Source organism: Arvicanthis niloticus, chromosome 28, assembly GCF_011762505.2.
Source record: "Arvicanthis niloticus isolate mArvNil1 chromosome 28, mArvNil1.pat.X, whole genome shotgun sequence".
NCBI classification, from domain to species: Eukaryota; Metazoa; Chordata; class Mammalia; order Rodentia; family Muridae; genus Arvicanthis; species Arvicanthis niloticus.
In genome coordinates this window covers 8,906,855-8,922,962 of record NC_133436.1, presented here as the reverse complement: position 1 = coordinate 8,922,962, position 16,108 = coordinate 8,906,855, and the positions used below count along the sequence as shown (strand labels likewise).

Genomic DNA, 16,108 nt, shown 5'->3' with positions numbered 1-16,108 from the left:
TTTGAGGACTGGAGAAATGGCTCAGTGGTTAAGAGCACTGACTGCTCTTCCAGAGATCCTGAGTTCAGCTCCCAGCAACCACGTGGTGGCTCACAGCCATCTGTGATGGGATCTGACGCCCTCTTCTGGTGTGTCTGAAGACAGTGTACTCACATATATAAAATAAATCTTTAAAAAAAAAAAAATATATATATATATATATATATATGTATGTATGTAAGCAAGTGTGTGTGTGTGTGTGTGTGTGTGTGTGTGTGTGTGTGTGTGTGTGTGTGTGTATGTGTGTGTGTGTATGTGTGTCCAAGCTCTGGAGTGAAGCACTGGCCCATCCTGTCTGAAAGCCTAGCCTCGCCCCAGCCTATAGGGTTTAATGCAGTTGTGTGCCCTCTGCAGAAATAACTTTTTGCTTGCCCACATTCTATAGATTGTGTGGACTGTTTGAGGGAGGATCCATTTCTAGCAAGGTAAAGGTAATTAGAAAGTCCAGACAAATTCTGACTTTGGCTGCAGGTGTTTTAAACAGCAGTGGTCCGTGGCCCCAAGGGACCTTTAATGAATAAGATCTTCAGATCACCATTTTAGGCCCCTGGGGTTCTCCCCTGGACGAGAACCCGGCTCTTAGCATCCGCGTGAACTACAGTTTACAGCGCCCAGGCACACTTGGAGGAATTTCAAGGTCCCTGCGAACTAACGGACACTAGCCTGTTCCTTGTGGCTTCGGGCATGTTCGGGAATTCTAGCCAGGGCATTCCAGTCCCAGCTGAATCAGAAGTAGACTTTTAGCCACCCTCACTGCTTTGAAAATACACAAAAACAGACGGAGAAAGGGTACAGAGAAAGATTCCAGGGCTGTGTTGCAAGCCTTCAAAGTCCACAGCCCGAGACTTCTCTCAGCACCTCAGCCTTGTGCACGCTGATGGTGCCCACTCTAATCTACACACCCGGAACCCAGAACCCCCAGGTCTCTATCGCGCCAGGGACCTCTAAACTATCTATGCCACACCCTAAGACACCTAGACTGCGCACACCCTGTTTCTCTCCTGAGCAGAGGAGGAGTGGGGGTGGGGGAGTTGCTGAGCAGAGGCGGGGCGGGGCGGGGCGGGGCGGGGCTCAGCCTGGACTCAGCAAAGTTTGCTTCAGTTGCACACAAGGCTATGCAAACGCCAGTTGAGCAGCAGGATGAACACAAGCTCCGACCCGGTTGTCATCGTCTCGGCGGCGCGGACCGCCATAGGTCAGTGTCCCCGAGGCCCCCCACCTGCTAACCTGCAGAGGTATAGAGAACCCGGCCAACTGCCTGCTTGCATGCATGATGGTTCATCTGTCACCCTGTGGTGGCAGGTACTGGTGGTCTGAACTTTGCCCTGTGCTTGACAAAGCACTGATCTAAAGTCTCCAACGCATCTGTCCCCATCCACGCCCTCGGTGGTCCTTGTCGTGCTCTTGGTTCAGACGCCTTCCCCCCTCCCCATTCTGTTATAGGCTCCTTCAATGGTGCCCTGTCCACCGTGCCTGTCCACGACCTGGGGACAGCTGTCATCAAAGAAGTCCTGCAGAGGGCCAAGGTAGCTCCAGAAGAGGTGTCCGAGGTCATATTTGGACACGTTTTGACGGCAGGTAAGTCCTCAGTACCCCAGGACAGGTCTGGTTCATTAGAAACAAAAGCATTTATTTGCACACACACACACACACACATACCCCCACCCTCATCACCACCACCACTACCATACATTGCTTTGCTTGGAGTTCCCTCTGCTAGGATTCCTTCTGTCCCTCCTCCTTCTGCTAGCTGAAGTCACAGCCTCTTTACAAGCTTTTCCCCTGAGTGATCTTAGGCCACTGGTCTGTACCACCTTTGCACTGTTAGAAGCAGGACCAGCCTGATGCACAGTCAAGCATGCACAGTCCTCCACATACCCCTAAAATGTCACAGTCAGTAAAAGTGTGTGGGCCTGGCACTGTGCCAGAGCTGCAAGTGAGGCTGCAGCAGAACAGCTATACCCTTGTCCACGTGTCCTGAGATAGGCTGTTCCTCACTCCTGGGCTCTGCAGGAAGACAGGAGAGTCTAAGAATGCTTCATGTTACCTCTGACTCCTGCTGGGTTTGTAGACCAGTGACTACTGACCATTCGTGTTGATGGTTGATTTGGGGCCTGGGTGTGTAGCTCAGTGGTGAAGTGTGTGGTTAGCATGCCTGTGGTCATGAGTTCACCCTCCTGCCCTGCCCTGTGCTTGCTCAGCACACATAGGAATCAACTGTAGAGAAAATTGTTAATATTCAGGACCAACTTCTGCCCTTACTCTGTCAGAGACCATTTGTATGTGTGCCTGTTGGATATTCTGTATTTTTTAAATGGGTGGTTTGCCTGCATATATGTCTATGTATCACTTGCCTGCCTGGTGCTGGCAGAAGCTAGAAGAGGACATTGGGTTCCCTGGAACTGGAGTTACAGATGGTTGTGGTTATGAGCTGCCATGTGGGTTCTGGGAATCAAACCCCCAAGAGTAGCCAGTGCTCCTAACCACTGAGCTATCTCTTCAAGCCCCTGAATATTCTATATTTGGAAAGGCTTTTATTTCAGTATTTACAATCTCCATCATACTTTTATTTCAATATATATTAAAAAATTTTTTCCCACGAGACGCGGGAGGAGGCGGGCAGGAGCAAGCAGGATTCAAACACGCACAGAGAGAGAGAGAGAGCCCGCGCGCGCGCGCGGATGGACCCGCGCCCTCTGCAGGCGGATGCCTTATGGGCTGCGCCACTGCCAGTTTGCTATATATTAAATTTTAAGTACATGTTGGATAGATATAATTAGAATTATATATATGATATATATAATTGGCTAGAACCCAGTTCTGGACAGAAATTTCATTTAGTATAGACCTTATATATGTAGGCTGAAGGTTATACAAATTATTTATGGTTTTGTACATGAAATAAATCATGTGTATCCAACTTAAAGGAGGTAGTCAGTCTTCAACACTGACCTAACCCTGTTACACATCTGCATTTTGACTTCTACCTGACACGGGAGCTCTACAGCGGCATTATTTCAGCATCCAGAAAGTTCCATGTTGCCCAGCCTGGAGGTACGTGGCTCTAACCCCAGCACTCTGGAGTCTGAGAATTGAGCCATATGAGATTGAGGCCAGCCTGAGCTACTAGCCAGCCTCTTGGTTAAAGAAGAAAAGAAGGGACAGGAGGGAGAGAGGGGCTGGCAGTGACACTGCAGAGAGCTTTCCCAGCATGCACAAAGCTTGAGTTTAATTCCCAGCACTAAGAAAAGGGACGTTTTGTATTTTGGGTCATTGCCGATTTTGAGAATATGAGCGCTTCCTTAACCTGTATTTCCTTGTGTCATTTCAGTTTTGGCGTTTGTTTTTGATATTTTTCTTGTTAAAAAAAATTTAAATTACATTTATTTGTTTATTTATTTTATTTTTGAGAGGTGCTACAGTTGCATGTGTGGTCAAAGGACAACTTGTGGGTATTGGTTCTTTCTACCTCCACCCCCACTACCCACAATTCCCAGTTATTGAATTCAGGCCATCAGGCTCAGTGACAAGTGCCTTCTTCACCCAGAGAGCTGTCTTTCTGGCATTCGATTTTGTTGTTGTTGTTGACATAGCATCCAAAGTTAATGTGTCGATAGGATGATGGCCTTACACTTGTCAGTGTGCTCATATGCAGACAGTAACTAAACACACTAGGATGATGGCCTTACACTTGTCAGTGTGCTCATATGCAGACAGTAACTAAACACACTAGGATGATGGCCTTACACTTGTCAGTGTGCTCATATGCAGACAGTAACTAAACACACTAGGATGATGGCCTTACACTTGTCAGTGTGCTCATATGCAGACAGTAACTAAACACACTAGGATGATGGCCGTACACTTGTCAGTGTGCTCATATGCAGACAGTAACTAAACACACTAGGATGATGGCCTTACACTTGTCAGTGTGCTCATATGCAGACAGTAACTAAACACACTAGGATGATGGCCTTACACTTGTCAGTGTGCTCATATGCAGACAGTAACTAAACACACTAGGATGATGGCCTTACACTTGTCAGTGTGCTCATGTGCAGACAGTAACTAAACACACTAGGATGATGACCTTACACTCGTCAGTGTGCTCATATGCAGACAGTAACTAAACACACTAGGATGATGGCCTTACACTCGTCAGTGTGCTCATGTGCAGACAGTAACTAAACACACTAGGATGATGGCCTTACACTTGTCAGTGTGCTCATATGCAACAGTAACTAAACACACTAGGATGATGGCCTTACACTTGTCAGTGTGCTCATGTGCAGACAGTAACTAAACACACTAGGATGATGGCCTTACACTTGTCAGTGTGCTCATGTGCAGACAGTAACTAAACACACTAGGATGATGGCCTTACACTTGTCAGTGTGCTCATATGCAGACAGTAACTAAACACACTAGGATGATGACTTTAAGCTCTTGATGCTTCTGCCTCAACTGCCCAAGTGCTGGGATTTGGGACATTCACCATCACACTTGGCTTTGTTGTCTTTTCTGACCCCCTTTGTCCTCTCGGTGTGTTGGGGGCTGACTTTTAGCAGAAAGCGGCTATCAGCTTTGCAGCCATCTTGAGCCATATACCCTGACATGAGACTTGGATTACAATAGTTTACAACAGCTGAGCACACTCCGATAATCTTGGTTTAGATACCTTGGGTCTGTGAGATTAAAGGTGTGTAAGATTAAAGGCGTGTAACTTAAGAGTGTGACTTAGAAGTGTAGAGATCAGATTTAGAGACAAGACCTAAGGGCATGATTAAAGGTATGACCAAAAGGCATGGCTTAGAAGTGAGACATATACAAGGCAGAGGCAGATGGTAGAGAATCAGACTATAGAGAATCAGACAGAGGAGACACTTTTAGGAGACACTTAGAGAAAGAGGGACTGAAGAATAAAAGGGATTGAAACACACTCTGTCTGGTCTCCATTCTTCGAGTCTGCCTTCACCCTCTCTCTTGCTGAACCCCGACCCGCGGACCGGAGCGGCAGCTTGGACTGGGATACAGTGGCAGCCCAGGCCTCAACATTTTGCTCGGGCTGCGACATTTTTGGCGCCCGAACAGGGACTAGTGCGGTTCCCAACAACGGTGTTTAAAGTCTTGGTTGAGCCTCATACCACTTTCTCTCGGCCCTCCAAGGTCTGACTGTGATACCATCAGCCTTTGTGTTGTCCACCACTCCCCTCCTCCCTGCTTCCCAGACCAGTGACTCAGAACTTTTCCATGGATCAAAGGACATTCCATCACTGGTCTCTCTGTCACTTTTTCTACATCTTACTGGTTTCTATCAAATTGCTTATATAGCCGTAGCCATAGCCGTGACACAATAGGACAGTGTTGACTGAGGACTTGTTAAGTGTGTCTTTTATGGTCTTATAAAAAGCACCATGCAGAGGACCATGCCTCTTTAACCCAGGCTATGTGGATCCCATAATCTCCAGCTAACAAAGGAGTGAGGGAACTGAGATGTCACTTACCAAGGTCACAGTCTGAAGTGGAGCAAGAACTCAGATCCATCATACTTCTTAAGCCAAGACATCTCCCTAATCATGTAAGAAGTTGTTTGCTGAGTACCTCTTATGTGTCTAGCACTGTTCCGGAAGCTAAGGGATAAGTACTGTCTATCCCGGGTCTCTGGCATGTACTGTCTCATGTTCTGCTAAATGTTCAACATTCATTTCTGACCCACAAATCCCTTGAAGATGTGGAGTATAAAAATATCTATCATTGGGTCAGGAGAGACGGCTCACAGGTTAAGAGCACTGACTGCTCTTCCAGAGGCCCTGAGTTCAATTCCCAGCACCACATGGTGGCTCACAACCATCTGTAATGGGATCTGATGCTCTCTTCTGGTGTGTCTGAAGACAGCAACAGTGTACTCATGTGCATACAGTAAATAAATACATCTTTAAATATATGTATACCTATCATTTTAGTAGGGCATGGTGATACATGACTTTAATCAGAGCACTTGGGAGGCTAAGGTGTGTGAATCACTGAGTTCAAGGGAAGCCTGATACAATCACATCTTTACTAAATTAATACCTGTGCGTGTTAGTTTTACCTTCATCTTGGAACAACCTAAGATCACCTGGAAAAGTCTTAATGAGGAGGAGGAGGCGCTTTCTATGTGGTTGATTTGTGGCTTGTCCTGAGGGTTCCTTTCAATTGTTATTTGAGGTGGGAAGGCCCATCCTGTAGAAGTGAGGTCTGGTTCTTCCTCCCTGCTCTGTGCTCCCAGAAATAAGACTCAGACTCAAAATATATTTACAAATACCTTGGTCATATAACTAGGCTCTTCTCTGACTTGATCATAACTTAAAATAACCCACTTATTCTAATCTACATTTTGCCACCTGTGCTCAGGTGTTGCAGCCCGAGCTGCCCCACGTTGAGTGCTAAAATGTTGAGAGCTGCTTTGCCCCACATTGGGTGCTAAAAATGTTGCAGCCTGAGCTACCCCACGTTTGGGGGCCCAAGTGTCTCGGACCACTCTGTCAATATTGGAACCCGCACTACCAAAAGCCTTGGGGACTAACTTGTTAGCCCGCACTGCCCCAAGCTGCTCCAGTCCTCAGGTTGGGGTTCAGCAAGAGAGAGAGTGAGGACAGACACGAGGAATGGAGACCAGACAGAGTGTGATTCAATACTGTTTATTCTTCAGTCTCTCTTCTTCTCTCTAAGTCCCTAGTTCCTAGTCCCTAGTGCCTCCATGTTCCAAGTTCCAAGTGCTAAGTGCCTAATGCCTACTACCTAGTTCTTCTGATTTCTCTAGTCCAAGTGTCTTTTACCTAATGCCTAATAACTACTCCAAGTTGTACTGAACTCTTCTGTCTGCCTCTCGCCTTTTATATGTCTCACTTCTAAGCCACGCCCTTAAGTCACACCCTTAAGTCACACCCTTAGGTCTTATCTCTAAATCTGATCTCTAAGTCACGCCCTTAAGTCTCACACACCCAAGGGAAGATCCTGGGTATCTAAAGCAAGATGTTATCAGAGTGTGCTCAGCTGCTGTAGGCTAATGTAATCAAGTCTCTTGTCAGAGTATATGGCTCAAGATGGCTGCAAGGATGATAGCCGCCTTCTGTCGGCTCCCCACACTCAGGTACCTTTCGTCTGTCTCATCAAATCTTCCTGGGTGAATCTCTCGTACTTGGCACTATCCCAGAATCCTTTTTGCCCCCTGGATGTTTCACCTCCTATTTCCTGCCTAAGCTACAGCCCATCAGATTTATTCTGATCCACATCCATACAGACACAATATAGTCTGTCTACAGTATTCTGAACATGGGCAGAACCTACCAGAGCTGTCCCCTGAATCACTTCAGGATGATAGAAGTTGGCTGGCCACAAGCAGCTACAAGAAGGCAGCACGGGTGCATTTGTTGGCCATTGAGCTTCTGACTTGGTTTCCCTGAAAGTGACTGTACTGGCTGGTTTTGTGTGCCAACATGACGCAAGCTAGAGTCAACACAAGAAAGGAGCCTCAGTTGAGGAAATGCCTCCATGAGATCCAGCTGTAGGGCATTTCCTCAATTAGTGATCAGTGGGAGAGGGCCCAGCCCATTGTGAGTGGTGCCATCCCTGGGTTCTATAACAAAGCAGGCTGAGCAAGCCAGGGGAAGCAAGCCAGTAAGTAACATCCCTTCCTGGCCTCTGCATCAGCTTCTGCCTCACTTTCCACCCAGTGTGAGTTCCTGTCCTGACTTACTTTAGTCATGTACAGCAATGTGCAAGTGTAAGCCAAATAAGCCCTTTTCTCCCCAACTTTTTTTTTTGTCATGGTGTCTCACCACAGCAGTAGAAACCCTAGCTAAGACAGAGATGGACTAGAAATTATTATAGTCAAATAAACAAAGCAAACAAGCCTTTTCTTCCCTAAATTCTTTGGGGCACATTGTCACAGCATCAGATAGTTTGTTGACTGGAATAGACATTGGTATCAGGAATAGGTTTGTAGCTATGCAAAAGCTGACCATGTTTTTTGGGGAGAAACATGAGAGACTTTGGAACCTTAGGCTGGAAAACCCCTTGCTATTTCCTGGGCTTGGAAAAAGAGTAATACTGTAGGAAATGTGGACTGCAGGTACCTGGCTCCTGAGATTTCAGACAAGGGAGAAGGAGTCTACCATGAATTGGGTCTTGGTCTTTTCGTGTGATATTTTGAGATTCTGTTTGCTGTTCAGGATGGGGCTGAAGAATCAGCTTTGAGAACAGCTCTGCTGTGGGATGAAACCTTGTAGTTCCCTAGGGTTGGCACAAACCTTAGACAAAGCAGGGCCAGGCCAGATCTTGAGCTGCAAACCAAACTTGGCAGTCTAAGAGTCATCTGGTACTAGTTTTTGAAGGCACACACACACACACAAAATACAATTTTGAGGGGCTCAAGGAGAACACCTGCGTCTTGGCACCTTGTGGTAGGGTCAGAGTCTTTGGAGAAAGGCTCTAAGAAGCTGAAGGTTAAGTCTCAGGTGCTATGGATACTCTAGGATATTGGAGATGCTGGGACTGTAGGATGACCTCCAGTGGGAGCTGCAGATTTGGAATGAGCAAAAAGAAGCAGCAAACTGTGTGCAGTGAACGGCAGGGCAGTGGACCGCCCAAGGCTTCTGTGTCCCAGAAGGCTGTTTGGCCCTGAACTTTTTTAAAGTTTTAATTTAAAAGTTTTAATTTATATTGCTGGATTTTGAGTTTTGCTTAAGTGTGAATTTATTTTATTTTTTAATATCCAAGTTCTTTCCTTTTGGGATTAAAAACTCTCACTAGATGCCATTGTTTTATGAAGTACAACAAATTCAAGCTTATCCCGGACTAGCTGACAAATGAATGAGACTCAGACTATGGTTATTTTATTTGGCTTTGACAATTACTGGGGGGGTCACCCCTAATCTACTATTCTAACTGATGGCCTGGCTACCTCCCCAGCGGTGTATCCCAGAAACTTGCTGTTTCTCCTGGCCATGTGCTCATGGTCCACTTCCCCTCATGGCAGCTTCCTCCTCTCCTCACCTTCTTCCTCCTTCTGGTCTCTCCTCCTCCAACCAGGTTACTCCAAACCCACCTACCTCTAATCCCTTCAGTAATTGGCTGTAGTTAATTTTATTTAACCAATAGTTTTACATTACAGAACAAGGTTTGCACAACAATAGCTTGTAAATGTGAGAAGCCACTCCAAGGCCTAGGCCTTCAGGTCTAGAATTTAGCATTGTAGTCCACAGCAACAGAGCAAACCTCAGCAATGGGCTATTTTTTGGAGGAGTTATGTTGTCCTGTTTATGTTTTTTATTTTTCTTATGTTTCTGTATTGGGGATTTAGGTATCTGGCATTTTTTGTTTACTTATTTTTTTTTCTTTTTAAAAAAATCTATTCTTTCAGTTGAAATATTTGCAATGTTCAAGGGGGTCGTAGAGATACTAGTGCTGAATGTATAGTTCAAAAAATAAATCCACAGTCCAGAAGCTCTGCATGCTTGGCAGAAGCTTTGCATTATTCCCTGGGAGCGCATCAACAGCTGCTTGCTAGTATCATTAGGCAATTATCATACTAGTCGATTAATAACAGTGGCGCCTTTGACGTCAATAACATGGAGAACAACCAACCAGGGATAGCATGGAATGTACTGGATTTCAATGAATAAGATTAGGAGTGGGAGGGACAAGGGGTGGGTAACGATAAAGGCTACTAATTAAATGGACTTGGAGAGGCTGACTGGAAGGATGACATAAGTATTCAGATGGACTTTAAAAAGGTGGAGTGGTTAAAGACTAAGAATTAAGCATTAGCCGGGCAGCGGTGGCGCACGCCTTTAATCCCAGCACTTGGGAGGCAGAGGCAGGAGGATTTCTGAGTTCGAGGCCAGCCTGGTCTACAGAGTGAGTTCCAGGACAGCCAGGGCTACACAGAGAAACCCTGTCTCGAAAAACCAAAAAATAAATAAATAAATAAATAAATAAATAAATAAATAAATAAATAAGCTACAGAAGGTTATAATTAAGAAGTGAGGGCAGAGATGAGATGGGAGAAAGGGCATAGGACTAGGAGGGGGGTTTTTTGAGACATGTCCTCAGAGTGGAGGAGAGCAAACTGGGTGAAGAAACCCAACCACTGGCCAAACACCTAAGAGCCATAGACGGAACAAGCAAAGCCATCATCAGACAGGCAAGAATAAAATTGGAGAAAAAGAATACTGGCACAGCTGGGCTGAAAGATTAACGCGTCTGAGAACATACAGAACGTAACAGAACAGGGTATGTGGTCAGCACAACACTGCTCTGAGTCAAGCTATTTTCTGTGTCAGTAACTGGAAGGCACGGAACAAAATGGCTACAGCTACGCTAAGGGAACGGGCCTCAACAGAGATGAAGATGTTAAGGTTCTGTGTTAAGGTATTAGGAACACTGTTTGTGGAAGAGGAAGCTTCTTTCTGAGATTACTAGCAGTTGCACAAAGGTGGCATCTGTCCCAGGGCTGGAGAGAGGAGGACAGGCTTCTCTGCTGCTGTGGCAGGCGGTCTCCTGGCACTTAGCCCACACTTGACCCCTGATGTTTTAAAATCCTTTCTCCTTCTTCATGGGCAGCAGGTCCCAACCTTCCTAAGGTGGCAACCCTTTCATACAGTTCCTCGTGTGGTGATCACACAGCCATAAAAGGATGTCATTGCCGCTTCATAACTGAATTTTTCTACTGTTATGAATTGTAATGTAGATATCTGATCCACAGCCCCCTAAAGGGTCTCGACCCACAGGTTGAGAACCACAGACCTCGAGGCTCTGTGTTCCTCGTTCCAGGTTGTGGGCAGAATCCTACTCGACAAGCCAGTGTGGGCGCAGGGATCCCCTACTCGGTTCCAGCATGGAGCTGCCAGATGATCTGTGGCTCAGGCCTAAAAGCTGTGTGTCTTGCAGCCCAGTCCATAGCTATGGGCGACTCCACCATTGTGGTTGCTGGAGGCATGGAGAATATGAGCAAGGTAAGTGCAGAGGTGCTGATGATCACTATCCTGGCCACCTAGGGAGCATGTCCTGCTGAGGAACACACAGGACATGACTCAGCCTGACCTCTGCCTGAGTGCCCATTTCTCTCCAGGTTGGATGAGCAATCCCATGTGAGGAACAACCTATCAGCCAGGCAGCTAGAGGAGAATATCATTTCTCTAAGCTGTTGTTCAAGAGCATACAGTGTTTTCTGAAATAAACTCACAATATCATTTTTTTGCTATCCCTGCTTACTATGTAGCCAAGGCTAGCCCAAGACTTGCTTTATAGCCTAGGCTATGCTTAAATGCTTTTCTCTCCTGCTTTGCCTCTGGAGTGCTAAGATTACAAGCATGTGCCACCATGCCCAGCAAAAGGTTCTTTTAAAATCTTTGGATATTTTTCAATAGTCTAAACGTTTTAACTTGTCTTTCTTAAAAATAAATGTTAATTTGAGAACACTCCTTTTTATCATGCCAAAAGAGGTAATAAACATGCCTAGTACAGCACATTCATTTTGAGAACACAAGAAAGGTAAAAGAAAATCCACAGGCAGCTAACTTCTGAGAGGTGTCCTCCTTAGGAAGTTGACACTAAGGTCATTAAAGCCCTGAGTCATCCAGATTTATGATTCAGCTCTCTACTTATTATCAAAGAATAAAAATCAGATTGTGCAATAAAGCTCCTGATTAATTATCCTAGTGAGGTCCCCAAATGTTCCACTTGAGATGCTGTCAAGTTTATCACTTCCCATAGTGAGTTGTTTCCCATCATGCAGTACACTAATTCTCTACTTCTTTAAAAAAAAAAAAAAAAAATACAGCTCAGGGTGGTGGTGGTGCACGCTTTAATCCCAGCACTTGGGAGGCAGAGGCAGGCGGATTTCTGAGTTCGAGGCCAGCCTGGTCTACAGAGTGAGTTCCAGGACAACCAGGGCTACACAGAGAAACCCTGTCTCGAAAAACCAAAAAAAAAAAAAAAAAAAAAAATACAGCTGGGGTTTGCTTGTATACAACTTTACCCTCTAAACAGAATAATAACAACAAATGAAATAAAAACATTTATTACCCATATATCATATGTACATGTACCCACACTTACGGAGGCCAGAGAATGACTTCCTAGAGAAGAATCTCTCCATCCCACCAGGTAGGGATGAACTCAGGTCATCAGGCTGGGTGCAAGTGCCTGTGTATACTGACCCATCTCACCCAGTATTACCTTCTTAATTTTTTTCTGTGTGTGTGTGTGTATGTGTGGGTGTATGTGTGTTTTCACACGCACATGTGTGTATATGTGTGTGTTCTGTATCAAACTCAGAGATCTGCCTGTCTCTGCATCCTGAGTGCTATGATCAAAGGTGTGTGTCACCATGCCCTACTACCCCATCCTCCTAGTTTAGAAAGAGTCCTTTATAGCTTGGATTACCCTGGAACTCTACACGTATACCAGGCTGGTTTCAAATTCACAGAAATCCATCTATCACGACCCACCCAAGTGCTAGCACTGCCTTTGATTTTGTAGAGGTGATTCTACATGTACTTTCAACAGAGAGAGAGACAGTGGCTCATGAGCTCTGCTGGTCAAATCCCCAGTTACCCGCAGCTTAAATTATTAAGGCAACTGAACTCGAACAAGTTAGGTAAGATCTGGGAACCAGGAGCATCCTGTTCCTAGGTACAGCTCATCCTTAGAAAGTATTCTTCTAATTTTGACCTGGAGCCAGAGGTTAGAACAGTCCATTCGAATAAACCACACCATGCTCAGCACACAAAGCACAAGGAGTCAAGGCCGAGAAGCGTGTGAGCCCCGAAGCTCTAGAGCAGCGTGGATCACATACAAGCCCTTGTCTCAGAAACCAACAGGAAGAATGGAGCTGAGGATCATGGAGAGCTGCCCCTCCCTCTGCAGGAGGCTTCCATCCCATCCATCTCACCAAGTACTGTCCTTCAAGCTGGCACTGCAGCTGAACAGCATCTGCCTCCTGTGCTCAAAGCCTGGCCTTGGAATCCACTGGTCAGAGGCCTAGTGGGCTAAGCCACTGCGGAGCTCAGGAAGAGGCAGGCTGAAGGTCACAAAGTGAACGGAGTCCTTCTGGTTAGATGCACTAAGCTGCATACCAGCACCCAGGGCTGTTGTGCGTGGTCACAAAAGCCAATATGGAGTCAGTGCTGTTATTCCCAATTTGCAGGTGGGAATACTGATGACCAGAGCCCCACCACTTAAATGTATGGCTTATGTTTTTCTCCTTCTTCTTCTTCTTCTTCTTCTTCTTCTTCTTCTTCTTCTTCTTCTTCTTCTTCTTCTTCTTCTTCTTCTTCTTCTTCTTCTTCTTCTCTTTCTTTCTTTTTTTTTTTGGTTTTTCGAGACAGGGTTTCTCTGTATAGCCTTGACTGTCCTGGAACTCACTCTGTAGACCAGGCTGGCCTCGAACTCAGAAATCCGCCTGCCTCCCAAGTGCTGGGATTAAAGGCGTGCGCCACCACTGCCCGGCATTTGTCTACTTCTTAAAAATAAGAAGCATAAAAAACTATTAGTTTAACTATATAATTTTATTCATAGATATCATTACTTTGATTAACACCTCTGTTGACTCCATGTCCACTAAGCTTTCCAGTGTATTCTGGCTGCTTTTGAATTATTGAAAGTTAAAATATCTTCTACTCAGAAACCGTTCTGTTAGTGCATTTTACAACCTGAATATTCTCCCTGTGGGTACGGTGTCTCCTACCAAGATAGATACTAGATGTGCTGGAGCAACAAGTCAGTGGAGAAGAGCTTGTTCCATTCTTGCAGGGAACCCAAGTTCAGGTCCCAGCATCCCTGTCCTGTGCCTCCCCAATGCCTATTACCCAGCTCCAGGGCATCACATACCCTGTGGTCTCTTTGGGCATGCACTTACATGGTACATATGAACTCCTTCAGGTACACATGTGACATCTTTTGAAAGTAGTACAGGAGTTAAGTTTCTATGCTGTCCCTGAGGTAATACTTGTCTATCCAGAAGGAAACAGTAGAATCATAAGGAATTAAGACATAGGATGGACAGGTTTGGTCGAGAGACGGCAATGGGCAAGTGATGGAGGAATAGATTGCTAAGAGAAGGCAGGTGGGATTGTCTGCTAACACCAAGAGGTCTCAGGTCCTGACCTGCAGAGCAGGTAGTGGGGAGAAGGGCTTGATGAGTAATGAAGAGGGAGGAAGTACAAGCCCGAGCCTCCTGAATCTGAGTGGGATGCTGAGAGGACGAGTGGCAACCATCCTAAATCTGTTCTTCCTTCCTGCGTCCAGGCTCCTCACTTGGCTCACCTGAGAACAGGGGTCAAGATGGGTGAGATGTCGCTGGCTGACAGCATACTCTGTGATGGCCTCACAGATGCATTTCACAACTACCACATGGGCATCACAGGTAAGGACAATATGCCTCTGAAGTGCTGGGTTCTAAGGTATGTGCCACTGTGCCTGGCAAGTAAAGGTATTTTATTATGACATAATTATAATTCCCATGGTTTGCTGATTAGTTTTAAATAAAAAGATGGAAACTTTTCAATATAGACTCCTGAGCTTGTACGGTGATATACACCCATATCCTAGAATAAGAATGACAGAGGCATAGACATCCATGTGAACTCTGGGCTAGCCTGGTCTACATAGCAAATTTTTTTCCAGCTTCATAAAACAATGACATCATAAAAATCTGGCACATACAACTTCCATATGTAACAAAGCCAGGACTACATGAGAAAAAGCTGATTGTTCCATATCCCACCAGTGTTTTCATGCCTTGACTGTACTCAGATACAAGCAAACAGAAGCAATGTATCAGAAGAGGCAGCCCTTGCTCGTCCAAACAACACACTTTGAGATTTAAAGTGAAGTACAGCACACATGTAAGCACTGGGTTCAGAGCCACGGGACCAATTACTATTTTGTTTGATTTATTTGGGACAGGGTTTCTCTGTGCATCCCTGGCTGTCCTGGAACTCACTCTGTAGACCAGGCTGGCCTGCCTCTGCTTCCCAAGTGCAGGAATAAATGTGCATGCACCCCGCTTCTGCCTTACTTTTAAGATCTAACGATAGATACGCTAGGTAAACTGTCAAGAAGCGCTAAGATGTTACATTTCCAGATTGTTTTTAAAAAGTTTTTAAAATTTATATTTGTGTGTTCATGGGTATGCATGTATCACAATGCATATATACAGGTCACAGGTCAACCTACTATGTGAAGTTCCCCTACTATGTGCAATCAAGGACCCCAGGGTGGGAACAAGCATCTTTATCTGCAGAAACATATCACCAGACCCGATTTTATTATTTTTAAAACAACTCATTATATAGGTAAATAATTTTTTTCAAGGGAAGTACATAGTGGAATTTTAATTCAGTGGTAAAAGGGAATTGCATTTCTATCTTTTCCTTTCAAGTCCTTAGAAGAGAATGTTAGGTGAATGGGCTAAAAATATCAGTGGCGAACCTGGACACTCATTTCTGGAAGTTTACACTTCCATATATGGAAAGGGAAGAGAAAGACGAAACCTCTCAAGAGGTGCTATCATTCTCAGGCCTATCAAGGCAGCAGAAGCTACCTGCAGAGCAAGGCCTTTCCTAGGAGGCCTACTGGTGTGTACAGTGAATTCTTGTTTAAATATGAGTAACCTGAGCTACCAAAGCCCGGCTCATGAAGATGCTGTGTCTGCCTTTTCTTCTTCTCAGCTGAAAACGTAGCCAAAAAATGGCAAGTGAGCAGAGAGGCCCAGGACAAGGTTGCAGTTCTGTCCCAGAACAGGGCGGAGCATGCGCAGAAAGCTGGCCACTTTGACAAGGAGATTGTGCCAGTGCTGGTGTCTTCCAGAAAAGGTGAGTGTGGAGGCCACAGTTGCGCTGAGCCTGTTTGTAGGCATGGATGACACCTGTGTGGATTTTGGTCATTGCAGGTTATAAAGGTGTAGGCGTTCTATGTCTGAATGGGGGAGGGCAGGTGGTGATGTGTGTGTTCTGAGACATGGTCTTGCTGTGTACCCTGGATGGCCTAGTGCTCACTGTGTGGACCAGGCTGGGCTCCAACT

General features: G+C 45.5%; 1 protein-coding gene across 1 annotated transcript in view; it reads left to right on the top strand.

Annotated features, from left to right (window-relative positions):
* The first annotated feature begins 1,109 nt into the window (after positions 1-1,109).
* Positions 1,110-16,108, top strand: part of LOC143440053 (acetyl-CoA acetyltransferase, cytosolic-like) — a 24,357-nt gene continuing 9,358 nt past the window's right edge. The window contains exons 1-5 of the mRNA XM_076926667.1: positions 1,110-1,234; positions 1,483-1,617; positions 10,855-11,036; positions 14,332-14,449; positions 15,756-15,899. Of these exons, the coding sequence (XP_076782782.1) occupies positions 1,180-1,234; positions 1,483-1,617; positions 10,855-11,036; positions 14,332-14,449; positions 15,756-15,899 (634 nt within the window). The 5' untranslated portion in view covers positions 1,110-1,179. The remainder of the gene's footprint in view (positions 1,235-1,482; positions 1,618-10,854; positions 11,037-14,331; positions 14,450-15,755; positions 15,900-16,108) is intronic.